Source organism: Marmota monax, unplaced genomic scaffold (genome assembly GCF_021218885.2).
Source record: "Marmota monax isolate L192 unplaced genomic scaffold, Marmota_monax_Labrador192_F-V1.1 WCK01_AAM20220418_F8-fsc00001, whole genome shotgun sequence".
Taxonomy (NCBI): domain Eukaryota; kingdom Metazoa; phylum Chordata; class Mammalia; order Rodentia; family Sciuridae; genus Marmota; species Marmota monax.
The window spans coordinates 46,337,688-46,365,303 of NW_026693777.1; the positions used below are offsets into that span (position 1 = coordinate 46,337,688).

Here is a 27,616-nt window from a genome sequence, read left to right on the forward strand (position 1 = left end):
GCCTCACCAAGTTGGCTGGTCTGGAACTTGTGATCCTCTTGGTTCTCATGCTTCTGGGTTTATGGGCATGTGTTACCAAAATCCTTCAATTTCCTGATGTGCAGATAAAAATTATTTTTAAAGAAAACATTCGGCCTTTGGTTTTTTAGAATTGGCTTGCTTCACTTAGCATTACATTCTCCAACTTCATCCATTTACCTGCAAATGCCATGATTTTTTTCTCTTTTAATGCTGAGTAATGTTCCATTGTGTATATATACCAAAGTTTCCCTATCCATTCATCTACTGAAGGGCATCTAGGTTAGTTCCATAATTTAGCTATTGTGAATTGTGCTGCTGTAAACATTGATATGGCTGTGTCCCTGTAATATGCTGTTTTTAAGTCCTTTGGATATAAACTGAGGAGTGGGATAACTAGGTAAAATGGTGGTTCCATTCCCAGTTTTCCAAGGAACCTCCATACTGCTTTCCATATTGGCTGTACTATTTTGCAGTTCCACCAGCAATGTATGAGTATGCCTTTTCCCCCCACATCCTAGCCAACACTTATTGTTGTTTGTATTCTTGATAGCTGACATTCTGATTGGAGTGAGATGAAATTTTAGAATAGTTCTGATTTGCATTTCTCTAATTGCTAGAGATGTTGAACATTTTTTCATGTTTGTTGATTGATTGTATATCCTCTTCTGAGAAGTGTCTGTTCAGTTCCTTGGCCCATTTATTGATTGGGTTATTATTATTTATTTTTTTGGCGTTAAGGTTTTTGAGTTCTTTATATATCCTAGAGATTAGTGCTCTATCTGATGTGCTTGTGGTAAAGATTTGCTCCCATTCTGTAGGTTCTCTGTTCACCTCACTGATTGTTTCTTTTGCTGAGAAGAAGCTTTTTAGTTTGAATCCATCCCAAAAAACCAGAGGCTAAATATTTTCTTTGATATGAGGATGCTGACTCATAATGGCTATGGGGGGAGTGTGTGGGCAGGGGCATAGGAGGCAAGGAGGAACTTTAGATAGGGCAAAGGAAAGGCAGGGGAAAGGGGGGCAAGGGGTTAGGAATGATGGTGGAATGAGTTAGACATCATTACCCTAAGTACATGTATGAAGACATGAATGGTGTGAAAATACTTTGTGTACGATCAGTGACTTGAAAATTTGTGCTCTATATGTGTAATATAAAATGAATTACATTCTGACATCATGTATAACAAATTAGAATAAATAAATAATTTAATAGAAATTATTTTTAAAATACTTACAATCACATTTAAGAAAATTATTAGTTATTTATGGACCTTTATTTATTTATTTGTTTATATGTGGGTCTGAGAATTGAACCCAGTGCTTCACACATGCTAGGCAAGTGTTCTACCACTGAGCCACAACCCCAGCCCTATAATCACATTTTAAACAGTCATGTACCCCAACACCAGCAGGGATATGCTTTTTTTGGGGGGGGGGGTGTACCTGGGATTGAACTCAGGAGCACTCAACCACTGACTGAATCACATCCCCAGCGCTATTTTGTATTTTACTTAGAGACAGGCTCTCACTGAGTTGCTCAGTGCCTCACTTTTGCTAAGGCTGGCTTTGAACTCGGGATCCTCCTACCTCAGCCTCCTAAGCCATTGAGATTATAGGTGTGCGCCACAGTGCCTGGCTAGGGATATGCTTTTTAATTTTCTCATACATTTTCTTTTTGGGGGGAGGTGTCATACTGGGGATTGAACACAGAGCTTCACATGTGCTGGACAAGTGCTCTACCACTGAGCTACATCCACAGCCCCTTAATTTTCCTTTAGTAATAGTAAACAAGAGAACTTCTATTATAGAATTATGATTATACTAATTTTTAGATAGTAATTCAAGTAAAAATTTACTTTTTATAAACATTGTCTTCCTCAATTTCGTCCCAGTACTCCTCTTTTTCTCTAGCCAGTATTGGCCTAGCGATTGAGCCCAGGGGCACTTTAACACTGAGCTATATCCCCAGCCCTTTTTATTTATTTTGAGACAGGGTCTTACACTGTGTTGCCCAGGCTGGCCTAGAACTTGTAATTCTCCTGCCTCAGCTTCCTGAGTATCTGGGATTACAGTTGTGCCACGTTGTGCCCAGTATCACATATGGAAGTTTTTATTGAAAAGGTATAAAAAAAAAACGAAGGAAAATTCTGCTAAAATTAAGTTAGATTTTTTAATCTAAAGAATTATTTGTTGATACATCCAGTTAGTATATTAAAATTTGTATATAGGTGAGTCCACTTAAGAAAAAATCGTGCACATTCTGTAGAAAAGAAATAATATGGTTAGAAATAATAACTTGTGTCAATCAAGTTGCCTGTCAGCTTGTTGAGAAAAAGAGTGAAGTGTAGTACTTAGTTCTTATGAATTATGATCTATATTCTTGCTAAAATAATGTTTTTCTTTTTTTCTTTTTTGAGATGGGGTCTCCCTCTGTTGCCCAGGCTGGCCTTGAACTCCTGAGCTCAAGCGATCCTCCTGCCTGAGCCTCTTGAGTAACTGGGATCACAGGTGGGACTGTACCTGGCTAATATTTTATTTGGTTTTATTTATTTTTTGCAGTATTGGGGATTGAACCCAGAGACACTCTACCACTGATCTGCACCCTTAGCCTTTATTTTTTATTTTGAGACAGAGTCTCCTTATGTTACCCAGGCTAAGCATGTACTTGAAATCCTCTGGCCTGGGCAAGTAACTGGAATTACAGGTGCATAGCACTGTGCCAAGCCTAACATTTTATTTTAAAATATTATTGGAATGAATTTTCTTACACATGGCTTTTTTTTTTTTTGTAAAATGTTATGTTAATTTTTACAAAATTATGTTCAGTGGATATAGTTAAAACAATCTCCAAATTATTGCTCTATTAAAACTTAGGTTACAGAAGTACAAATATCTCATTGTGTCCATAATAAATACTGACTTTTCCCTAATGGTATTTTTGATAAGGACATATGATTTTAAATTGGGGTGCTAAAAGTAGTACTTAAAAACAGGGGGCTGGGTCTTTTGCTCAGTGGTAGAACAACAGTGGTGAAGCATGCAAACGGTCCTGGTTTTGATCCCTAGCATTGCAAAAAATAAGAAAAGAAAAACCTATCTGAATGACTACCTTACTATGTATTTTTAGTGATCAACTGAATAATGTCATCTTTTTAAAAATCAATATGTATTTACATAGTTTTTTAGTCATCAGTAGTCTAATAGCCCACATATTGTTTTTATAGAGAAAATAAATCAATCATGGTTTTAAAAAAATCACTTTTTTGTGTTGTTGTTCATTGAAAGAAACTTGGAGGGGGAACCCTCCCATAATTTTTTCAGCCTAACTTAGCAGCTCTTTTATTCTTGATATAGTTTCTACATTTTGCCAGATGTTTTTGATTTATTTTGTAGTTTCTGAAGAAGCCTATATTATTAACTAATAAGATAAACAGAAATATATAAGTAAAAAATGTTTCACCTGCCTATTCAGGTGGCTGAGGCAGGAGGATCAGAATTTCAAGGTCAGCCTGGGCAATTTAGTGAGACCTTGTCTCAAAATGAAATTTTAAAAAGGGTTGGAGATATAGCTCAGTGGTATGGCAGCACTTGCCTAACATGTGTCTAGGGAAAACAAAAAAAAAAAAAAGAAGTCCACCTATATTTATCACACATTGTATTGTGAAGGAAAGAAAAAGATGGTTCCTTTCTTGGGAGTTGTTACTCTATAGATGCTACTGTACTTACTCATTTTCCCCTAATTTATTTGATTTTTATTGGGAGACAGATATCTCTTTCTCTGAATTCATTTAATGACTTAGGGAAGTAGTGAACAATAAAAATGAATAGCTGTTGATACCTGAGCCATTGATTTCATCAGCCTGGAAATACAGACTTCAGTGGAAATGGATGCTACCACTTTTAAAAATATCATTTGGTGATGACTTTTAGCTTTTTCTTTCTTTGATATAAGTGTTAATATGAATTTAGGAATCATATATATATATATATATATTTTGGTACCAGGGGTTGAACTGAGACAGATGACCACAGAGCCACATCCCCAGCCTTTTTTTTTTTTTTTTTAATTTAGAGACCGGGTCTTGCTGAGTTGCTTAGGGCCTCTCTGAGTTGCTGAGTGTGGGTTTGAACTCTCAATCCTCCTGAGCTGCTGGGAATACAGGCATGTGCTACCATTCCTGGCTAGGAGTTATACCATTTTTAAGGTAAAGTAAAAATTAATGGCTCCTTAGAATTTAGGAGCTAGTAAAGACCAGAGCTGTCACCTAGTCCAATAATGTCTGTGTTTTAATTTTAGAGATAGTAGAGGGTCATCTAGTCCAATAACATCTGTATTTTATTAGTGCGGAACTATTCTGAAGACTGTGTGTGTGTGTGTGTGTGTGTGTGTGTGTGTGTGGCTGTGGGGATTGAGCCCATGGCCTCACATATGCTATACAAACACACCGCCACTTTTTATTTTGAGGGTCTTGCACAGCTGCCCAGGCTGTGATCCAGCTCTGATCCTCCTATTTCAGTCTCTCAAGTAGCTGGGATTACTGGTGTGTGCCACCACACCTATTCTGAAGACTTTTTAACGTTTATTTATTTTCTCTTGGTGCTAGTGATGGAACCCTGGTCCTTATCCGTGCTAGGCAGATCCTCTATCATTGAATCACAGCACCAGCTCCCCCCAACTCCATATGTGTTTATCTTTACTAAAGTGCTACAGGATTAATTTTTTTTTTTTTTTTTTTTTTTTTAGGTAAAACCTATATGTAGTGAAATGCACAGATCTGATGTCCAACACCTTTTTGTTGTTGTTGTTAAATAGTGTATGCTGGGCAAGCACTGTATCACTGAGTTACATCCTCAGCACTTTTTAAGTTTTTAAAAAATTTTGAAACAGGTTCTCATTAAGTTGCCCCAGCTTGCCTCAGAGTTGTGATCCTCCTTGTGTCAGCCTCCTGAGTAGCTAGAATTATAAGTGTGTACTACTACAAATGTCCAATAACTTCTTATTTCCCTTTCAATGTGTGATATATTAGTATATTGTTATTCTCCTTTATTCAGCAAATATGCTTGTTTGAAAGTCAGCGCAGTAGTTAGTTTTAGATAATTTGTTAAGAATCTTTTATATGCAGTATACTGTTTTCCTTTCATGTTTTTTAGGAAGAAATTTGTGCGCTCAAGATCTCAGTAGCAACTGAGTTTTTATCATTATTATAACTTATTAACATAGACAAATTGAAACCATAATTGTCTGCCTCAGAGATTGCTTAGTATCAGAAATTTTGTTAAGAGGAAGGAAATCTTATGAGGAAGAACATTTTTAGTTTTATTTATACACCCTTTTTGTGAGCAAGAATTGATTAGTGTAGTGAGGACTGTTTGTTTCAGTGATATAGTTTTCCTCCCATCCTCCCCCGTTTCTTTTTTTTTCTTTTCTTTTTTTTTTTTTGTGGGGTGGTGGTACTGGGGATTGAACCCAGGGTACTCTACACTGAGCTACATCTCCAGTTCTTTTTATTTTCTATTTTGACATAGGGGCTTGTTGCTGTGGCGCTTGCTTTGTAATTCCAGTGGCTCATGAGGCTGAGGCAGGAGGATCACGAGTTCAAAATCAACTTTAGCAATATAGGTCCTAAGCAACTTAGGGAGACTCTGTCTCTAAATAAAAAATAAAAAGGGCTGGGGATGTGGCTCAGTGGTTATCTGCTCCTGGGTTCAGTGCCTGGTTCCAAAAACCCTAGTTTAACAAGCTTACGGGCTTGTTAAGTTGCCAAAGTTGGCCTCAAACTTGTTATCCTCCTACCTCAGCTTTCTGAGTAACTGGAATTGCAAGTGTATGCTATCAGGCCCAGCCATTATGTAGTCTTTTTGAGAGAAATGAAAAAAAAAATTATGCTTTATTTCAACCAAGATTAAGTTATGTATATCAGGCGATTGGAGTTATAGATAAGCTCTGTGCCTTCAAGACTGTTTCAGTCTAGTACAGTTATATATATAGAAAGGTTATTTCAATAGAAACAGATTATTTCAGTGTGATTTATTAAGAAGTAGAGATAATTACAGGGTTTACACAATGAATTTGTGGATGTGGAGTTCATTATGGAGTAATGATACTTGGACTGAATTTTAAATAATGATAAGAACTGGTTGAAAGAATGAAGGTAGAAGCATGTGTTGAGCACAAAGTGGATAGGGAACTATTATTATTACTGCAGCCTAAAGAATGAGGCAACTGCTGAGCACGGTGTCCCATGCCTGTAACCCCAGAGACTCAGGAGGCTGAGGGGCAGGATCATAAGTTTGAGACCAGCCTCAGCAACTTAGATCCTAAGCAACTTAGTGAGACCCTGTCTCAAAATAAAAAATAAAAAGGCTGAGGATGTGGCTCAGTGTAAAGCACCCCTGGGTTTAATACCTGGAACAGGGTGGGGGCTGGGGATGAGGCAGCTAATAGCAATGAAAGGGAAGGAAAAAAAAAAAAAAGGCTAGAGAATAGATCTGGTAAGGTTATATACAAACCCAGAGAGTAGTTTTTATTTGGAAGGCAGCTGATGGGAAATCTGACGAGAGAACTAGGTAAATTTTTTTAGTGTGGAAGGTGGATTTCCACAAGACAAAAAATATTTTGGAGCTAAAATCTTCAGGATTTGATGATTGGCTGTAGGTAATAAGAGAAAGGAGTGGTAACTAGAATGTTTAGGATGACTTCTAAGTGTCTGGCTTGGTTTCAAAGCCTGAGCTGTGATGAAGAATGTAATAGGTAAAATAGTATGAAGAATAGATTTTGGTATAGTGTGGAATGGGAAAAGTAATTCAATTTTAGGTGCCAAGTCAGAATATTGAGGAGGCACTTGGATGTGTGTCTGAAATTTCAGGTGGTGTTAAAAGAACTAACACAATCAATGTTGTAGTTAAAATGAACATTTGGAAGAGATTCTTTGTCCACTCCCACATCCCTTACCTTTAATCCTTTTGCCTGAGTTGCAGATAAGTTTTCTTTTAGAGGGGGTGTACCGGGGATTGCAGGGGCACTTGACCACTGAGCCATATCCCCAGCCCTATTTTGTATTTTGTTTAGAGACAGGGGTCTCACTGAGTTGCTTAGCACCTCAATTTTACTGAGGCTGGCTTTCAACTTGAAATCCTACTGTCTCGGCCTCCTGAGCCGCTGGGACTACCTGGCTGAGTTGCAGATAATTTAAAGCCAACTTTATGCCCAGTTCTAGATTATTGGGCAATCAACTTTTTATAATCCTAAAATGAGAACTGGTTTAAATTTGAAAAAATGAGAATGTTCTACATTCTATATTTTTTTCCCAGTGTCTTGATTTCTTAATTTTGAAATATTGCTCCCATTGCTGTTTATTTTGTGATGTATTCTACTTAAATTGTATCATTTTCATTTAGTAGTAGATTTATTTCCCTAAACATGCTCATTTCCCAATCTTTACTTGCTTATTCTATTTTTTACTGATAATAGGAAAGAACTTACCTAGTTAAAGAATGAGATTTGTTAAATTCTAACATAAATAGGATTATATGCATGTTAAAACTTTTCTCTTTATATTTTAAGTGTACATAATTAAGTTAGGTTATAATAGATATTGTATAGGTAATCTCTAACTTCTAATGAATAAACTGATATCTATTGTCTGTTTCATTTTGGTATCAGGGTCATCTAGCCTTATATATAAAGTAAGTTGGGAAATGTTTCTTCTTTTTCTGGAAGAGTGTATAGATTTGATATTGTGTTTGTTTAGTACCAGGAATTGAACCCAGGGGTGCTTTAGTACTGAGCCACATCCCCAGCCTTTTTATTTTTTGAGACAGGGTTTCACTAAATTGCTTAAAGCTTCACTAAATTACCGATGCTGGCTTCAAACTTGAGTCTTAAGGATTATAGGTGTGTGCCTTTGCGCTTAGCCAGCCTTTTAAGTTTTTGAGACAGGATCTTGCAAAGTTGCTCAGGCTGGCCCCAAACTCCTGCCTCAGACCCTGGGGTTGCTGAGGTTTTAGGCATGTGACACCAACCCTGGGGTATTATTTAGTTTTAGATGTTGGTAGGATTCTCCACTGAAGCCATCTGGGCCTGGAGTTTTCTGTGTTGGAGGTTTTTAGTACAGGTTCAATTTTCAAAAGAAATAAGGCTAATTAAGTTATCTATTGTGTGAGCTTTGGTGATTCATATTTTTTGAGAAATTTGACAATTTCATCTAAATTGGTAAATATATGGGCATGAATTTGTTTGAAATAGTCCACAATTTCCCTTTCAAAGTCTATATGATATTGAAAGTCTGTAGTGATATTCAATTTTTAATTCCCAGTATTGTTTTTTGGTGTACTAAAGATCAAGTCTATTGCCTTATGCATGGTAGGCAAGTGTTCTAGCACAGTGCTACAGTCCCAAGCCCTTTTTGTTTTTTATTTTGACACAGGGTCTCACTATGTAACCCAGGTTGGCTTCCCAACTTTTCAACCTCTTGCCTTAGGCTCCCCAGTAGGTGGGATTATAGACATGCACCATCTTTCTTTCCTAGCCTCAATATTGGTAATTTGGGACTTTATTATTATTTTCTCACTTCTAGCAAAGGTTTAACAATTTTCTGATTTTTATTGAAATTCAATTTTAAGTTTCATTGACTTATTACCCCTCACTCCCTGCCTTTTTCCCAGGACTAAACCCTGGGCCTCATGCATATTGGGCATGTGCTCTACCACTGACTGAGCTAAATTCTCCCTGATTTTTTTTTTTTTTTTTTTTTTTTTTTTTTGGTATCAGGATTGAATTCAGGGCTCTCGACTATTGAGCTTCATCTCCAGCGTGGTTTTTGTGTTTTATTTGAGTTGTTGAGGTTGGCCTTGACTCCTGCCTCAGCCTCCCAAGTCACTGGGATTACAGGTGTTGCCACCATGCACAGTTCAACCTCAACAACTTGGTGAGACCCTGTCTCAAACAGAAAAATTTTAAAAATGGGTTGGAGATGTAGCTCAGTGTCTTGCTCCTAAGTTAGATCTCTAGTGCCAATCAATCTAGATAGATGAATATTTTTGGCTAGGATTTGTTTTTCCTCATTTTTTTAGTATTTATTTTTTTTAGTTACAGGTGGACACAATATCTTTATTTTATTTTTATGTGGTGCTGAGGATCAAACCCAGTGCCTCACACATACTAGGTGAGTGCTCTGCCTCTGAGCCACAACCCCAGCCCGTTTTTCCCATTTTTAATGTTTATGTTATGAAGTAGCAAGTTGCATGTCTCCTTATACATTCAAGCATATTTTAGGGTATCTTCTGAGAAATGTTGGGGTATTTCTGCTTTGGTCGGGGAGGATAAAGTTTCTATCCTTGGTATTTTAGAGGTTTTTCAAAAAAAAATTTGGGTGCATAGAAGGACAGAATACTCTTATTTATTGATTGATTGATTTTTATGTGTTGCTGAGGATCAAATCCAGGCAAGCGCCTACCCCTGAGCTATACCCGTAGCCCATTATTTTAGAAAAGATGGGAAAGGGGCTGGGGTTATGGCTCAGCCGTAGAATGCTTGCCCAGCACGTGTGAGGCCCTGGGTTTGATCCTCAGCACCACATAAAAATAAATAAACAAAATAAAGGGTATTGTGTACAACTAAAAAATAAATATATTTTAAAAAAAGAAAAGATGGGAAAGGGCACGCATAGATCTTTTCTTTTTTTTAAACTTCATGACATTTAAAAAAAAGTCTTTAGTTGTTGATGGACCTTTATTTTATTTCATTTATTTATATGTGGTGCTGAGAATCAAACCCAGTGCCTCACACATGCTAGGCAAGTGCTCTACCACTGAACCACAGCCCTAGTCCCTGCATAGATATTTAATCAACATGGAAACTAGAAGTTAGCTTATAAATTATAATTGCAATGTATAGTTTCATTGATTATCAAAATTTATAATTTAAAATATTTTTTACCTTCAGTTAGCAAACTTTTTTAAAAATATATTTTTAGTTGTTGATGATCTTTATTTTATTATTTATATGTGGAGTTGAGAATTGAACCCAGTGCCTCACACATGCCAGGTAAGTGCACTACCACTGAGCCACAGCCTCAGCCCCCAGTTAGCAAACATTTAAAAAATAAAAATAAAATCTTACTTGTAAAATTCAGTCACATGGGAACTCCTTGTATACAACTGGTTGAAGTGACTTTTCAGAGTTACTACCAAATATTAACGATCTTTGACATAATAAATTTACTTCTAAGAAACTGTATTTTTCTTTTCTTATAAATTAGAGCTTTATTATTATACATACTATGGGTTCATCCCGACAAACTTGTACATGCATGGAATTTGATTTCAATTCATTCCCTCCCATGTTCCCTTCCCTCCCCCAGTCTCCTTCCTCTTTTAGACTTCCTTTGGCTTATCTATTTATTTTATATTTGATTGGTTATTTTTACATATATAAAGGTAAAATTCCCTGTAGTATATTTATATATGCAAATAACATGATTTTTAAGAATTTATTCTGCATTGTCTTCCCTTTATCATCTCTCTACTCTGCTTCTTGATCTCCTACTACATTAATATAATATCCTTCTCTTCACCTTTCCTTTATTTCACTCTAGCTTCTGCATATGAGAGAAAAATCTTTGAGTTTCTGAGTTTGACTTATTTCATTTAGAATGATATTCTCCATTTCCATCCATTTGCTGGCAAATGCCAAGATTTCTTTCTTCTTTATGTCTGAATAGAACTTCATTGTGTATATATGCCACATTTTCTTAATCTATTCATCTATTGAGAGTACCTAGGTTGATTCCATAATTTAGCTATCATCAATTGTGTTGTTATAAACACTGAGGTGACTGTTGCTGTAGTATGCCGATTTTAGATCTTTTGGGAAAATACCAAGGAACGTGATAGGTGGGTCATATGCTGGTTCCATCTCTGATTTTTTGAGGAATCTTTGTACTGCTTTCCAGAGTGGTTGTACTTAGTCTGCAGTCCCACCAACAAAGTTCAAGTGTATCTTTTCCCCAACATCCTCATCAGCATTTGTTTGTATTCTTGATCATTGCCATTCTGACTAGAATGAGATGAAATCTTAGTGTAGTTTTATTCTGCATTTCCCTGATTGCTAGAGATGTTGAACTTTTTTTTTTTTTCATATAATTAATGGCCGTTTGTGTTTCTTCTTGTGAGGAGTTTCTTTTTAGTTCTTTTACCCATGTATTGTTTTTTGTTTTGTTTTGTTTTGTTTTTGGTGTTTTTTGAATCTTTATATCTTCTGTATATTAATCCCCTAGAAACTTTTTTCTTTTCTTTCTTTTCTCTCCCTCCATCTCTCCTTCCTTTTCTCATTTTTTTCTTTCCCCTTCCTTATCTTTCTTTCCCCCATCCTCTCCCCTCCCCTCCTTTTCCCTCTTCTCCCTTCTCAGAAGTCTGTTTATATTGCCCAAACTGACCTTGAACTCCTAGACTTTTTACAATCCTGCTTTAGTCTCCTAAAGAGCTGAGATTACTTAAGCATGTGCTATTTCTCCTGGTTTAGGAAATTAGGAGACTATCTTGCGAATCAGAAATTTATATAATTACTTCATTTGAGGTGATAGTAGTGAGTAGTTAGAACAATTTAATTTCCTTACAACTCAGTGTTCAAATTATGGAGCTGAGCCCAGTGGCGTACGCTTGTAATCCCAGCATCACTGGTGGCTGAGGCAGGAGGATTGCAAGTTCAAAGCTAGCCTCAGCAACTTAGTGAGGCCCTAAGCAACTTAGGGAGATATCTCTAAATAAAGTATAAAAGAAGACAGGGCATCTGGCTCAGTAGGTAAGCATGCCTGGGTTAAGCATCCCTGGGTTCAATTCCCGGTATCCTCACCAAAAGGAACATTTATCTTACATTGGAATATTATATGGCTATTAAAATTATATTCCCAGTCTTATATGTTTGCGTATTACCAGCTACTCTGACATCTGAGACAGGAGAATCTTTTGAGCCTAAAAGTTTGAAACCAGCCTGGGCAGCATAGCTAATCAGAACAACACAAAACAAAACCTTCCAATTTTTACCATGTATAGATGGGGGAAAGCAGATAATATATGTAGTATAAGTCTAATTATTGAGTATAGTACATATACATATTAAAACAGACTAATATACCCACAGTTCATTCATCTCTGGGTTGAAGAATTATGTAATCTTTTTTGTTTTAATGTGCTATTAAAGTTTTTAAACAGTTAATTTTATAATCAAAGGAATGGCTTCAATAAGTCCATTTGAAATAAGAAATTTTCATATTCTTGGGCTGGGGCTGTAGCTCAGCACTTGCCTCTAGCATGTGTGAGGTACTGGGTTCGATTCTCAGCATCACATAATAAATAAACAAACAACTAAATAAATAAATAAAATATATTTTAAAAAGATGTACTTTAAAAAAAAGTATATTGTGGACATGTTTATATTTTTCTTGGATAAAAACTTTAGAAGTAAGGCAGGCACAATAGTGCACAATTACATTCTTTCATCTACCTGGAAGGTTCAGGTAGGAGGATCACAAATTGGAGGCCAGCCTGGGCAAAATTGAGAGATTCTGTCTCAAAATAAAATTTTTAAAAAAGGTTTGGGATGTAATTTAGTGGTAGAGCACTTACCTACCGTATTGGAGACCCTGGATTCAATTCCCAGTATGTTAAAACAAACAAGAACTCTCAAAAACCTTGAAAGTGAGATTACTGAATCAAAGAGTTAGATGTATATATTAGGAATAACTGAACTTTGCCAAAAAACTTATATTCCTATCAAAAGAATATGAGCGATCTCATTGTTCATGGTCTTTACTACTTTTGTCAGTCTTTTTAATGTATGCTATTTTAGTAGATGTGAATTTGTATGCCTTTTGTGGTTTTAACATATACATTTTTTTTCTTCTTTGGTGATGCTCTGGATTGAACCCAAAGATGCTTTACCACTGAGTTGCATTCCCAGTCTCTTTTATTTTTTGAGTTGTGGTCTCATTATGTTTCTTAAGGCCTCATTTAGTTGCCCAGGCTGTCCTTGAACAAGTGATCCTTCTGCTTCAGGTTCCTGAGTAGCTGGGATTACAGGCATGTGCCACCATGCCCAGCTCAGTCATCTAGTTTTTAATGGAGTATCTTCTCAAAGTTTTTGCCCCCCTTCAGTTGACTTTTTTGTCCTGTGTATTGTGTTTTTGGATGTCTGTGTGTTCTAGATAGAAGTTCTTTGTGAAATATGTATTTTGTGAATATTCTGCCAGTTTGCCTTTTGATTTTCCTAATGGTGTCTTTTGATGGTCATAAAATTTTTCATTTTTATTAGTAGTTCATTCTTTTTTTCCTTAATTGTTATTCTTTGTACAAGATCACGTCATCTATAAAGAGAGAGTTTTACTTTTTGTTCTAACATAAATTTGTGTGTGCACACATGCACGACTGTGCACGTACGTGCATATAATTGCCTGGTTAAACCTCCAGTAAAATATTAAGTAGAGCTGGGTGAGGTGTCGCATGCCTGTGATCCCAGTGGTTCTGAAGGCTGAGGCAGAAGGATCATGAGTTCAAACCCAGCCTCAGCAATGGCAAGGTGCTAAGCAACTCAGTGAGATCCTGTCTCTAAATAAAATGCAAATAGGGCTAGGGATGTGGCTCAGTGGTTGAGTGCCCCTGAGTTCAATCCCTGGGATCCCCCCCCCAAAAAAAATGTTGAGTAGAGGTGATAAAAGTGGATGTCTTTGTTGTTTTTTTGATCTTGCAAGTAGTGCATTGAGTTTTTGACCATGTGTGATTATCATAGATTTTTATCAGGTTGAGGAAGTTCCGTTTTTTTCATTTGTTGAAATTGTTTTTATCATGAAAGGTTTGAACAAACAACACTTTTTCTGCTTCACTATAGATGATCATGTGGATATTTTCCTTTATTCACTTAATATCATATGATATTGATTGACATTTGTGTGTGAGCATATGTGCACGTGGTAGTTAGGATTGAATCCATGAGTATTTTGCCTCTGAGCTGTATTTTGAGCTCTTTTTAAAAAAAAAAAATTTTTTTAATTTTGAGATAAGGTCTAAGTTGATTAGACTAGCTTCAAATTTGCAATTCTATTGCCTCAGCCTCCTGAGTTGCTGGGATTACAGATATGTGCTATAAGGCCTTTTTATTTTGAGACAGGGTCTTGCCAAGTAGCTTAGGTTGGCCTTGAATTTGTGATTCTCCTGCCTCCTAAACAGCTGAGATTACAGGTGCACAACATCATGTTTGGCTATATATTTTAAAATTTCCAAGTATTTGATACTTTCAGGTTTGCTGTTGATTTATAATTTGATTTATGATTGTGGTCAGAGAACAGTTTTTTGTTTGGTTTGTTTTTGCTGTGCTGGGGATTGAACCCCAGCCTTTGAGAATTTTTTTTTTTTTTTAAATAAGAGCCTAGTCTTGATAAATTTCAAGACTCAGCATGTTGCCTATTATGGTAAGGATTCCATGTGCCATTGAAAAGTATTTTCTTAGCTGGATATAGGAGCATGTATCTGTAATTCCAGCTACTTGGGATACTGAACAGGAGGATAGCAAGTTTGCTACCAGCTTCACAAAAAGACCTGTTCTTTTTGAGACCCTGTTTTTAAAAAGGGGGCTGGTGATGTAGCCCAGTGATACAGTGCCCCTGTATCCCCCACTCCTACACACACACACACACACAAATGAAACTAGCCTGGGCAGTTTCAAGAGCAACTCTCAAAATTTAAAAATGGGGATGGTTGTGTAGCTCATTCAGAGCTGTTGCCTGGCATGTGGTAGGGCTCTGGGAGAAATTCTCAGTCTTGTGTTAAAAAAAAAAAAGTGGTTAGTTTTGAAAATTCCTAATGGTTTGACTGCTGTTAAACCTACTTAACCTATTTAACACTATTTACAACCTACATTCCACACTTCAGCTTCCTTTTTAAGGGTTCTTGTCTTTCATTCTGGTGAATACCTGTTCGATTTTTTAAAAATATTTTTTCAGTTGTAGGTGGACATAATTCCTTTATTTTTATTTATTTATTTATTTTTATGTGGTGCTGAGGATCGAACCCAGTTCCTCACCTGTGATAGGCAAGCACTCTACCACTGAGCCACAACCCCAGCCCCACCTGTTCAGTGTTTTTTTAAAAGGACCTTTTTCTTAAACTTGATCTTGCATTTTATAGATATAAAAGTATATTCTATACTTATTTGCTGGACTTTTTGTTTCTCTCAGGCAGAAATTATCATCTCATTCTTTTGTTTGCAATTTTAATGAAGTGAACCCCTTAAGACTGGACTCCTTTATGTCATATCTTTTTTTTTAACATTTATTTTTTAATTGGACATAATAGTTTTTTTTTTGTTGTTGTTGTTGTTGTTTATTTTTATGTGGTGCTGGGGATCAAACCCAGGGCCTTGAACTTGCTAGGCGCTCTACCGCGGAGCCACAACCCCAGCCCCTATGTCATGTCTTTTAAGACCACTGTACATCAATATATTTATTGTTTGATAATTTTTTGTAATTTCCACCTAATGAGTCTGGGTTTGTTGAAATAGGTTTACCCTTAGGCATTTTGGAAAAGAATATTTATTTATTTGTTTAATTTTATTATTCTTTTTTTAATTGTCAATGGACCTTTATTTTGTTTATTTATATGTGATGCTGAGAATCTAACCCAGTGCCTCACACATGGTAGGCAAGTGCCCTACCACTGAACTACAACCCCGGCCCTGGAAAAGAATCTTTAGATTATAGAAGTTGATTAAAAAATTTAATTTTTTCCTATGCATTTCCTATATATCTTTATTTTGTTTTTGTGGTACTGTGGTACTGAGGATTGAACCCAGTGCCTCACTTGTGCTAGGCAAGTTCTCTACCACTGAGCCACAACTTCAGCCCTGCATTTCCTACATAAACTTCTGTACTGAATTAATTAAAGGAATTTAGATCAAATTTGTATACTATAGACAGGTTAAGTAAATAACAGATACCTTTGACAATCCTTTTATAAATTAACATTGACCCTTTAGGAAAAGGGGCAAATAAAATAAAGATATGGCAATTTAAAGTTGAGTGTCATTTGGTTATGGAAAAACATCATTTGGAAAGATGTTTTGAGACTTTGTTAAGTCTTGAGTTTGGGGGGGGGGTATCTCAGTCCTTTCTGGCTGTCATAAGAAAAATACCAACGACTGAGTGGGTGGGTGGCTGATGAAATTTATTTCTCACAGTTCTATAGACTTCGAAGTTCAAGATTACATTTCTTTCCTTTTTTGGGGGGAGGGTACTTGGGATTGAACTCAGGGTCACTCAAACACTGAGCCACATCCCCAGCCCTATTTTGTATTTTATTTAGAGAAAAGTCTTACTGAGTTTGAACTCGTGATCATCCTGTCTCAGCCTCCCAAGCCACAGGGATTACAGGCATGCACCATCTTGCCCAGGTCTGGCACATTTCTTAATACTTAGTTTTAGTCTTCATGTTCTGTTTCACAGATTGTAGTTCAAGGGTGTGTCCTTAACTGTTTTTCTAAGTGTCTTGCGAGTTTTGCCAGCCATTGGTTTTCTTATCTGTAAAATGAAAGTGACCAAATAGAGAGCCTTATGTGTCCTCTTCCTTCTCCTCCTCTTCTTTCCTTTCTTTGTAAAAGGGTAGAATTTATTCAAGTAAGAAGAAGAGACAGAACTCCTGCAGGGTGAGAGGAGACCTGACCTTATAGGGATTGCCACTAATTCACTTAACTAGTCTTGGTAGGGACATGGATCAATGTCTATGCTAATCAAGTATTGGAAAAGTGTCAATGCTATTGGTTCAGCCTGAACTATTCTGTTTGTTTAGCTTGAGTCTGTAGTTTTCACTCAGGTCTGTTTAGCCTTCCTTTTCCCATTGCCCTGGGACAAAGGAGTTTGCTGGAATATTTGGGATGTTTCTACAAATTAATCTTATGGAGTGGCCTTTACATTTCGAGAAGCTATTATGGGGCCTATTTCTTTTACTATCTGAATGTCTATCCTATCCTATTCTTTCCCCGCCTCTGAAGGAGGATCCCTAATTTCCTTAAGGAAAAGGGGTGATGATTGCTGTGGCTTCTTCAAACTGAAAAGGGGAGATGAAAGAGTACAGCAGTCAGGGTCCTACGGAGCCTAGCTAAGGTTCCCCAGTAGATGGGGATTTCATTTTGAATTCTATTTGTATGGCCATTTATAGCTTGATAGCCTCTGCTGCTGTAGTTTGGCAGCAGACCCAATTGCCTGCCAATGCCTTCTTTCCAGGTTCTTATCTTGTGAGTTTGAAGAATGAAATCAATAGATGAGAGCAAGTAAACATAAAAGAGTGTAGCATTTATTCAAATGAGAATAAGAGAGACAGAACTCCTCCAAGGTGAGAAGAGATTTGATAGGGGGTTGCCCTTTTTTTAGTGGGTAGCGGTGGTACTGGGGGATTGAATCCAGGTATGCTCAACCATTGAGCTGTTACATCCTCAACCCTTTTTATTTTTTTATTTTTTTTTACTTTGAAACAGGTTCTTAACCACATTGTTCATGCTGGCCTTGAACTTGGCATCCTCCTGCCTCAGATTCCCAGGTTGCTGGTATTAGGCATTTTTGTTGTTGTGTTGGGGATTAAACCCAGGGCCTCAATCAGTGCTAGGCAAGTACTCTGCAACTGAGCCACATCCCTAGCTCATGAACATAGTTTTTAAAGTATTGTTATATGTGTTAAGATTAGAATCTCAAAATGATCCATTTGCTCCTATTTATACTTGTATAATTATTGATTATTGGAATTGTGTTCATGGAATTAACTCATTCATTGAATAATGTTTTTCCCACTGCATTGTAAGTTTGGAAAGGCAAACTTTTCTCTACCTAGCTCATTACCTTATCGGTGTTTACCTAGCCCAGTGCTTCAAATGTGGTTAAGTGCTCAATAAATATTTGTAGAATAAATGAACGATTAAACAAATGGCAATCTTGGCATGAGCAGAGGTAGCATAATGATTAAATCTGCTTAGAGAACTGGACTTTTTTTTTCTTTTATTAATTTATTTTAAATCAAGAGATTTTTATTATGTAAGTTGGGCACATTTGCATATACTAGGTTTTAATTTTAATAACCTTTGTTATTATTTTTCTTATAGTTTTACATGTGGCACCCATAAAAGATGAGGCTGAGAACACGAAAAGCTTCTCAGCAGTCAAATCAAATCCAAACACAACGCACTGCCAGAGCAAAAAGGAAATATTCAGAGGTGGATGATGGGCTGACATCAGGAGGAGAAAAACCACCGAAGAATGAAACCGGCCTATTGTCTTCTATTAAAAAATTCATTAAAGGAAGCACACCCAAGGTAATGGTTTTGCCTTATACTTACATTAAAAAGAGGTGATGTTTAGGTTGTTTCCTCTAAGCATATATAAATGAGATATTGATACTGATTGAGTCTGTTTTAAGGGAATATCTGCATTTTAGTATTATTTTACCTAGATTATCACATACAAAATATTTAATGGAAGTTGAAGATGAACATTATTTAGTCCCTTGATCTAGTCACCCACTTTGCCTTTGGCATTATGGGAAACAAAAGAAAAAATTTCCTTATTCTTGAGTCTTTCTCTCTTCCCTTCTTCTTCCTTTATTTTTTATCTTTCTCTTCTGCACCTCTCAGTTGGAGATTGAATCTGGGGGTGCTCTACTACTGAGTTACATCTCCAGCCCTCATTTTTTTATGTTGAGGCAGAGTCTGGCTAAATTGGCCAGCACAGCCTTGAATTTATAATCCTCCTGCCTTAGCCTCCCCAGTAGCTGGGATTACAGGCCTATTTCACTGTGCCTGGCTTAAATTATTTCCTTTACTTCCATTGTCTTTCATTTCAGAGAATAGTAAGTTTTTTGTTAATATTATTCACTAATTAGGAAAATGATTTATCTACCTGAATTCTAACATTTGCACAATGGAAATGTATTACTTCATTGAAGATGAAATTATTTTTTTAAAAAGAATGGAAACCAACCCGAAGTCATGCTCTAGATTCATATTGTGGGCCAATTTGAGTGACCTAAGGAGAGTCATTTTTCCTTCTGGGTTTCAGGAGGATAGTAATATGGGAGTAATGGTAACTACTTTGTTTTAGCATTATTTTAGGTTAGTTGGGGTGCAGTGGCGCACACCAGTAATTCCATTCACTCAGGAGGCTGAGGCAGGAGGATTGCAAATCCAAGGCCAGCCTCAGAAGTTTAATGAGACACTATCTCAAAATAAAAAACAAAAAAGAGGGTTTAGTGGTAGAGCATCCCTCAGTTCAATCGCCAATATCAATCAAATAAATCACTATTATTTTCAGGTTAGATTTTACAACAAGGTTGAAAAGCAGTTTGACAAACTTTTAATATATAATAAAGGTACAGTGTTATCATTCATTATATATAGATTACATGCTATTTTTGTGTTCTTTCTTGGTACAATTAAATTTGTATGATGTATGTTTTATTATGAACTGGGTGTGGATGGCACGCATCTGTAATCCCAGTGACTCTGGAGGCTGAGGCAGGAGGATTACAAATTTGAGGACAGCTGTTTATCAATGCCCTAAGCCTTAGCAAGACCCTGTCTCAAAATGAAAAATTAGAAAGGCTGGGAAGATGGTTCAGTGTTTAAACATCCCTGGGTTTAATCTCTGCCCCCCCCCCACACCCACTCAAAAAAAGTTTTATTATAACGTAAGCTGCTTATTTTGAGCAATAGAAAATAAATACTGCTTTGACTTATTCATAGTGGTAGATTTTATTGTAATAGAATTAATAGAGCATAATAACTAAACCATTGGTCAAGATTTATAGTCTGTGTTTGTATAAGATTTTTATTTTTGTTTTATTGTAAAAGTTTTGTCTTTCTGAGACTTTCTTTCATTAGTTTCAAATAACATCTTTGCCAAGCATACATGACTCTCCCAGCTCAGGGAGTCTCCCAGTTTTTCTACCACTACCACCACCAACACCTGCCCTCCACCCCTAAACTTATAATCTTATAATCTTATGGCTTAGGAGGATATTTATACAATTGCAATTTAATTGAGCACCTGCTGTGTACCTAGCCTTGGCAGGCAATTCACATTTGTTAGGGAGAAGGGTCAAGTGCCACCAGGCTCTAGTTAGGAACCTCCCTACTTCGCATTAACTAGTTCTACCTCCAGTTGCTGCCAGGGAAGACATTGGGGAGATCATTCAGTGACCCAGGGTTTGTTTAACAGTGTGTTAGAAGAGGATGCATAATGGAGGAGAAATGAAAGTATAGTTTTAAAAAACCCAGAACCTCGAGCTGGGGCTGTAGCTCAGCAGCAGAGCACTTGCGTGGCATGTGTGAGGCACTGGGTTCGATCCCCAGCACCACATAAAAATAAACAAATAAAATAAAGGCATTCTGTCCATCTGCAACTACAAAAAATTAAAAACAAAAACCCAGGACCTCCATTTTAGTTGCCAAGATAAGGAGATAAGAGATGTCAAAGGCAGAAGGATCCTTCCATTTTCTATAGCTTGTATTTCTTAGATGGACGGGGGGCAGCAGAGCCTATCATATATAAACAAACATATAGTATATCCATTGCTTTAAAATATCATGGAGGAGCTGGGCATGGTGGGGTGTGCCTATAATCCCAGCAACTCTGTAGGCTAAGGCAGGAGGATCCCAAGTTAAAGGCCAGCCTAGGCAACTTGGAGATACCTTGTTCCAGATTAAAGAAATTAAAGCCAGGGGTGGTGGTATATACCTACAATCCCATGATTTGGGAGGCTGAGGCAGGAAGATCTTGAGTTTAAGGCCAGTCTCAGCATCTTAGTGAGATCTTTTTTCAAAGTGAAAAATAAAAAGAATTGGGATGTAGGGGGTGTAGCTCAGTGATAAAGCATCCCTGGATTCAATCCCCTGATATTAGTATTTTAAATACATATATATTTGACTCTAACCTGTACCTTTTTTCCACCATTCTGTCTGAAAGTAACTATTGTATTTATAGTACAAAATCTAATTTATGTAAGGATAGTAAATTTCTAGTGTGAAGATTATTCTTTGTGTGTAGGTAAATAAAAGTTGGGTCTTCTTGTGCTGCCCACTTTGTCATTTATTTATATTGTTATCAGCTCAAAATTGAACCTAATTTTTTAAAAAATATTTATTTATTTTTCTTTTTGTTTTCGGCGGACACAAAATCTTTGTATGTGGTGCTGAGGATCGAACCCGGGCCGCACGCTTGCCAGGCGAGCGCGCTACTGCTTGAGCCACATCCCCAGCCCTGAACCTAATTTTTTATAGGAAGTTTTTCATGTAGTATTTTGTACCTATATCACCATTTACTACTCCCTTAATCTTTCTCTCTAGATGATGGACTACTGCTCTTATTTCTACAAGTGTCCCTTTCAAACCCAAAGTGAGACAATTTCCTATGCTGCTACTTTTATTTTCTTGGTACCATTCCTTTTTCTTCTTCTTTTATTTTTTTGTTCATTTGTTTTTCAATACTGGGAATTAAATCCAGAGGCACTTAACCACTGAGCCACACCCCCAACCCCCTTTTATTTTTTTATTTTGAGACAGGGTCTTGTTAAATTACTTAGGACCTTGCTAAGTTGCTGAGGTTGGTCTCAAACTTGCACTACTCCTACCTCAGCCTCCTGAGTTACTGGAATTATAACCATGCACCATTCTTTTTCTTTCCTTTTGGATTTTCACAACTATGTGAGTAGACTTGAAATATAGACAAACTTCTTTGCTTTCTCTTTTGAGCTGTGTTCCTTTCTGAGATATTTTACTTTGCTTTTATGCCTCTGGTGAATCTTTTAGAAACTTGGTTACCTATGTTATTAGCCCACTTTATCTGTTGTTCTTTATTATGATTTCTAGGGTCACATAGCTATTGGTGTTCTTGGTCTTTTCCTCTTTTTATATTGTCAATTAGTTTATATCTGTATTCTAGTTCTAACTTGGCCATAAATTAGCTATGAGAGTATTCAGGTAATCTAAACAAGAGGTGTTGTTCATTTATGGATATAAGGGGTATCACATACTACGTATCTTAAAGATCAGAAGTGTAGGACAAGGCATGGTGGTGCAAGCCTGTAATCCCAGCATCTCTGGAGGCTATGGCAGGAGGACCACATGTTCAAAGCCAGCCCCATCCCTAAACAAAAAATAAAAAGGGCTGGGGATGTGGCTTAGCGGTTAAGTGCCTTGGTTTCAGTCCCTTGTGCCAAACAAACAAAAAGCCAGAAGTGTATTTTTCTTTCTGGAGCAAAGATTAGGTGAAAACTTTTATTCTTACTCCTTAACCTATATATTGCTAAACATCATAGTTTTATTTGGTTTTCCTTCTTAGTACCAAAGATAAATTCAACTTATTGATATATCTATATCTATATATTTATTTATTTTAGTTATAGATGGACACAAACTTTATTTTGTTTATTTTTATGTGTTGCTGAGGATTGAACCCAATGCCTCACACATGCAAGGCAAACGCTTTACCACTGAGCCACAACCCCAGCCCCACTACTTGTTCTTGTAAGCAATTCTCTCTCTCGCTCTCTTTTTTTAAACAAATGTATTTTCCCTCTTTACCAGGAATTGAACCCAGGGGCACTTAACCACTGAGCTATATCCCCAATCCCCTTTTAATTTTTTTTTTTTTTTTTTTAATTTAGAGAAAGGGTCTTGCTGAGTTGATAAGTGCCTCACTAAGTTGCTGAGGCTGGCTTTGAACTTGGTATCCTTCTGCCTTAGCCTCCCGAGCTGCTGGGATTACAGGCATTTACCACTGAGCCCAGCAACAGGGATTTTTTTTTGAGAGAGAATTTTTTTTTAATATTTATTTTTCAGTTTTCAGTGGACACAACATCTTTATTTTATGTGGAACTGAGGATTGAACCCAGTGCCCTGCGCATGCCAGGCGAGCGCATTACCGCTTTAGCCACATCCCCAGCCCCAACAGAGGGATTTTTTAATAACTGGATTAATTTACTAATTATGGAATGAAGAAAAAAAAGCTCAGGTGACTAGTTTAATAGAAGAAACAATTTTATTTTAAAATTCATTCTTCTTCTTCCCCATACACAAAATAGCCCTGAACTGTACGAAACTAGCACCCTGTTTTAGGTTTCTACTATACTTCAATAAAAAGAACTAAGGTTTCAGGCTTCTTGAAGAAATGTCTCATTCTAGGGCTTGGGCAGTATCCTCTAAAATGAAGTAACCCTTGGGACTGTAATAAATACATAGATAAGTAAGTTAATTAATAAATGGGGAAGGAAAAGTAGGTTTATAATTAAGCAACATTTGTTGAGAATTGCCTTTCCACATTAGATTGATAACTTTTGTGAAAGTTAAAAGCCGTATGTGTAGATCTCTTTCTGAAATGCATTCTGAACTATATCCATCTTTATACCTATACTAATGTGGGTTTTCTTTTTCTGGTACCCAGTGGATTCAGTCTCCACTTTGCTACACTACCTGTCTATCAATTTACCACTGAAGTACATCCCCAGCACTTTTCATTTTTAAATTTTGGATCGAGTCTTAAGTTGCCAAGACTGGTTTTAAACTTGTGATTGTCCTGTCTTAATCTCCCTCGTAAGTAGTTGGCAATACAGGCATGCATCACCATGCCCAGTTTACTTTTTTTTTTTTTTTGGTAATGGGACTGAAGCCTGGGAAGCTTAACCACAGAGCTACATCCCCAGCCATTTTCATTTTTCTTATTTTGAGACAGGGTCTCACTAAGTTGCTTAGGATTTGCTAAGTTGCTGAGGCTACCTTTGAACTTGTGATTCTCCTGCCTCAGCCTCCTGAGTCACTGGGACTATAGGCATGTGCCTCCGTGCCCAGCTTCAAGGAGTTTTTATCATGTTTTGTCATAGCCTTAAGATTTTCCTCCTTCATTCTTTTTTTTTTAATATTTTTTAGTTGTAGTTGGGCACAATACCTTTCCTTTATTTATTTTATTTTTATGTGGTGCTGAGGATCAAACCCAGGGTCTTGAATGTGCTAGGCGAGCGCTCCATCGCTGAGTAATTTTGAGTAGCGCATCAAGTTTTTTTAACAGAAACCATAGCTTGTTTGTTAGTATTGATTCAGTGAGATTCTCCCCCCACACATATACTGTCGGATTTTTATGTGTGTTCAAGAGGAATTTGATCTGTGATTATCTTGATTTGTAATATTTTTTAGTTTGGGGGGGTCAGGATTATGTTGCTTATAAAAAAGTTGAAGACAATTTGACATAAGGTCTCACTGTGTTGCCCAAAAGTTCAAACACCTGAACTTTACCCAATTCCCAAGTTGTTCTTAGTTTTGTCACCACCCCAGTTCAAGATCTGTTTGTACATGTTAATAACATTGCCTTTATGATTACAGATCAGTTTTGCTGAATAAAAAGATCCTTGGCTCACATTTTATTCTCTAGATTATTTTAAATTTTATTCTGATGTAAAAAGTATTCTCATTCTTGATGATAACTGAATTTCTTACTCATTTATAAATGAGTTAAATTTGACATTTTTCTCTAAATTCTATTGATGTTAGATTTTTTTTTTTTTTTTTTTTTTTGGTAAACAGTGTGCTCTTTCAATGTGTACTTTGAAATCTTTTTTTTTTTTAATTTGTGGTTTTGGTCAAAGAGTGCAAAAACAACCCTGTTTGAAAAAAACAGACAAAGGACTTGAACAGAAATCTCTGAAGGTGTACAAAATGGCTAACAAGTGTATAGAAGGATGTATGATGTTATAAGTTATTTGGGAAATACATATCAAAGCTACAATGAGGTCAGGTGTGTTAGCACATGCGAGACCCTGGGTTCATCCTCAGCACCACATAAAAATAACATACCTGTAATCCCAGCTACTTGGGAGGCTGAGCCAGTATATATATATATATATATACACATACATACATACATATATGTGTGTGTGTGTGTATAGAGAGAGAGAGAGAGAGAGAGAGACCACACTGGGACAATTTGGTGAGGCCATCTCAAAACATACAGTGCTGAGGGTGGACCTTAGTGTCACAGTACTCCTGGTTTCAATCCCCAGTACCATACACACAAAGCCCTACAAGGAGACCCATCTTTATACACACCAGGATGGCTTATAAACAATATTTCAATTAGGAGGAATAGTTATTTCAAGACCTCTGTTGTCTAGCATAATGACCATAATAACAATGCAAACTGGCCTCCATCCCCCTTGTAGTACTGCGTATGGGCATTTCATCCCTCAGCTACATTCCCAGCCCTTTTAATTTATTTTGGTACAGGGTCTCACTAAGTTTCTGAAGCTGGCCTTGAACTTGTGATCTTCCTGCCTCATCTCCCAAATCACTTGGATTGCAGACTTGTTCCTGTGCCAGGCATTGGATATTATATTCTTTTTAATATTTATTTTTTAGTTTTCGGCGGATACAACATTTTTGATTGTATGTGGTGCTGAGGATCGAACCCGGGCAGGCGAGCGCGCTACTGCTTGATCCACATCGCCAGCCCTGGATATTATATTCTTGACAATTGCTTAGATTAGATTTTAAGTGTTCTCACCACTGTCATATATACAGTGGTCATATATACACTGTCATATATACACAAAAAAAGTTACATATGTTAGGTACTGCATACATTACTTAGCTTGATTTAGCCATTTCACATTGTTTGCATATTTCAAAATATGTTGTACATCTTACTTTTTTATTTGTCAAAAACTAAGAGAAAAAGTTTGAATTGCAAAATCTTTTTTTGTTGGAATAAAAAAATTGTTTTATTGCCATGTTTTTGCTTTGGTTTTCTGCTTTAGGAACTGCTGTTTTCTATCTGGTGTATATTATTTCTATTTTCTCCTACTTTACCTTCTGTTTTTCTTAAAGGAGTAAGTATGTTCCCTAATTATATACAGACATTTTTAGAAGGTTGTGTAGTTCTAGGAATTGTGGTGTGAACCGATTTTGTCATGTGAATGCTAAGAGAATACTTACACAAATCTAGATGTTTTATTTCTGTCACTTGACATGTCTTCTTAATGTAGTTAAGAGAGATGGTAAGGGGCTGGGGATATAGATCAGTGACTAGAGTTCTTGCCTATTACTCAGCACTACAAAAAAAAAAGAGGGGTGGTAAGTACAAAATATGAGAGCTAGCTGCTTGTGCAGTAGGGCATATCATTTTATAGTAATCCTTTTTTTTCTTTATAAAAGTAATCCTTTTTATAAGTAGAAGGAATATACTCTAAAATGATAAAATATATCATAATAAATAAACCAGCAATAGTTATTTATTGTCATTTACAAGTATTACGCACTTACATATAAGTGTATATCCTATACTATATGACAGGCAGCTCCGTAGATTTGTTTATAATGGCATTTGCACAAATGCATAAGTAAAGGGTTAGACCACTATATCAGCTCAGCTGTTATAATCTTATGGAACCACTGTCATATATACAGTTTATCACTGACTGAAATGCAACATATGACTACTTGAATGTTCAAAAAAGGCTAGGCTTACAAATTGTCTTTCAGAATTGGATCATCAGACATTTGAATGCATTGTTCTGAAGAGTAAGACCGTCAGACTGTAGAATTTTAGACTTGACTTTCTGATTCTTTTTAGAGATATAAGCTAAAGTATTCAAATGTGTCCTCAGTTGAACCCAGTAAAGTCTGTTCTGTTACAATATATGCAACCTCTGCAACATCAGTTAGTTTATACACTATTGTTAAATGGGAGAACTTTGTCAGTATAACATGGATACTATGTTGGTTTATATATAATTCTCCTTTGAACTAGACAGAGGGTTCTGAATAATGGGAATTGAATTTTATAATTCATCAAGGAACAAGAAACTTTCTGTTCATCTACTGCATAAGCAAATACCCTTTCACTGGTATTTTTGCTTTTCTTTGCTTTATTAAAGTTAAAATGATAATCTACATTGGGTGCTCTCTCCCCAGAGGTGTACAAGAACTCTTCCAAAATGGCAATGTGTATTTCCTTTTGTGCCCATCTTAATAGAATCCCTACTGGCTTAAGGCTTTACTGTTTAAGTCCTGTATGCCCTTGTTTCCACTTCATCATTTTTTAAATTATACCCTGAGGTAACATTCCAGCAACTCTTAGTACCTGAGGGTGAGGGTAGTGTCCAAGTTATCGCTGAAGGTCCCAATCAATGTTTTTGTTAGTGCTGTGGTTACAAATGTACAGGAGCCTTAAGTATTGTGCTCCAACATATTATATTCTATCCCCTGTAAGACACATTTTTTCCCCCAGAAGTCTTGTTATCTTTATCATTGTATCAGTGCAGGGTTTTCAAGAATCTATGTAACATTTGTGTTATAGCAGCTGTACTGAGAAACTACTTCATGGGAAACTAGAGCTTAGTGTAATTTAAACTTTGTTGCAATACTTCTGTTCTTAAAGGACTTTATAAAGACAATTCCTATATTTTCTGATAATGGAAATCCTATGTTTGAGATATGAGACTTCATGTTAATCATTTTAAAATACAGTAAAATAACAAATGGTAAAACATTGAAGAATTTTGTTATGGATTACTGAGGCAT

At 36.5% G+C, this 27,616-nt stretch overlaps 1 protein-coding gene across 3 annotated transcripts in view; it reads left to right on the forward strand.

The window, feature by feature from the left end:
- Positions 1 to 27,616, forward strand: part of Ctdspl2 (CTD small phosphatase like 2) — a 78,764-nt gene that overhangs the window by 5,795 nt on the left and 45,353 nt on the right. For 2 of the 3 annotated variants that reach the window (XM_058584762.1, XM_046461803.2), the window contains exon 2: positions 18,158 to 18,367. In XM_058584762.1, the coding sequence (XP_058440745.1) occupies positions 18,182 to 18,367 (186 nt within the window). In that variant the 5' untranslated portion in view covers positions 18,158 to 18,181. Of the gene's footprint in view, positions 1 to 2,438; positions 2,530 to 18,157; positions 18,368 to 27,616 lie in introns of all 3 variants that reach the window. The other variant, XM_058584761.1, reaches the window with a different exon arrangement.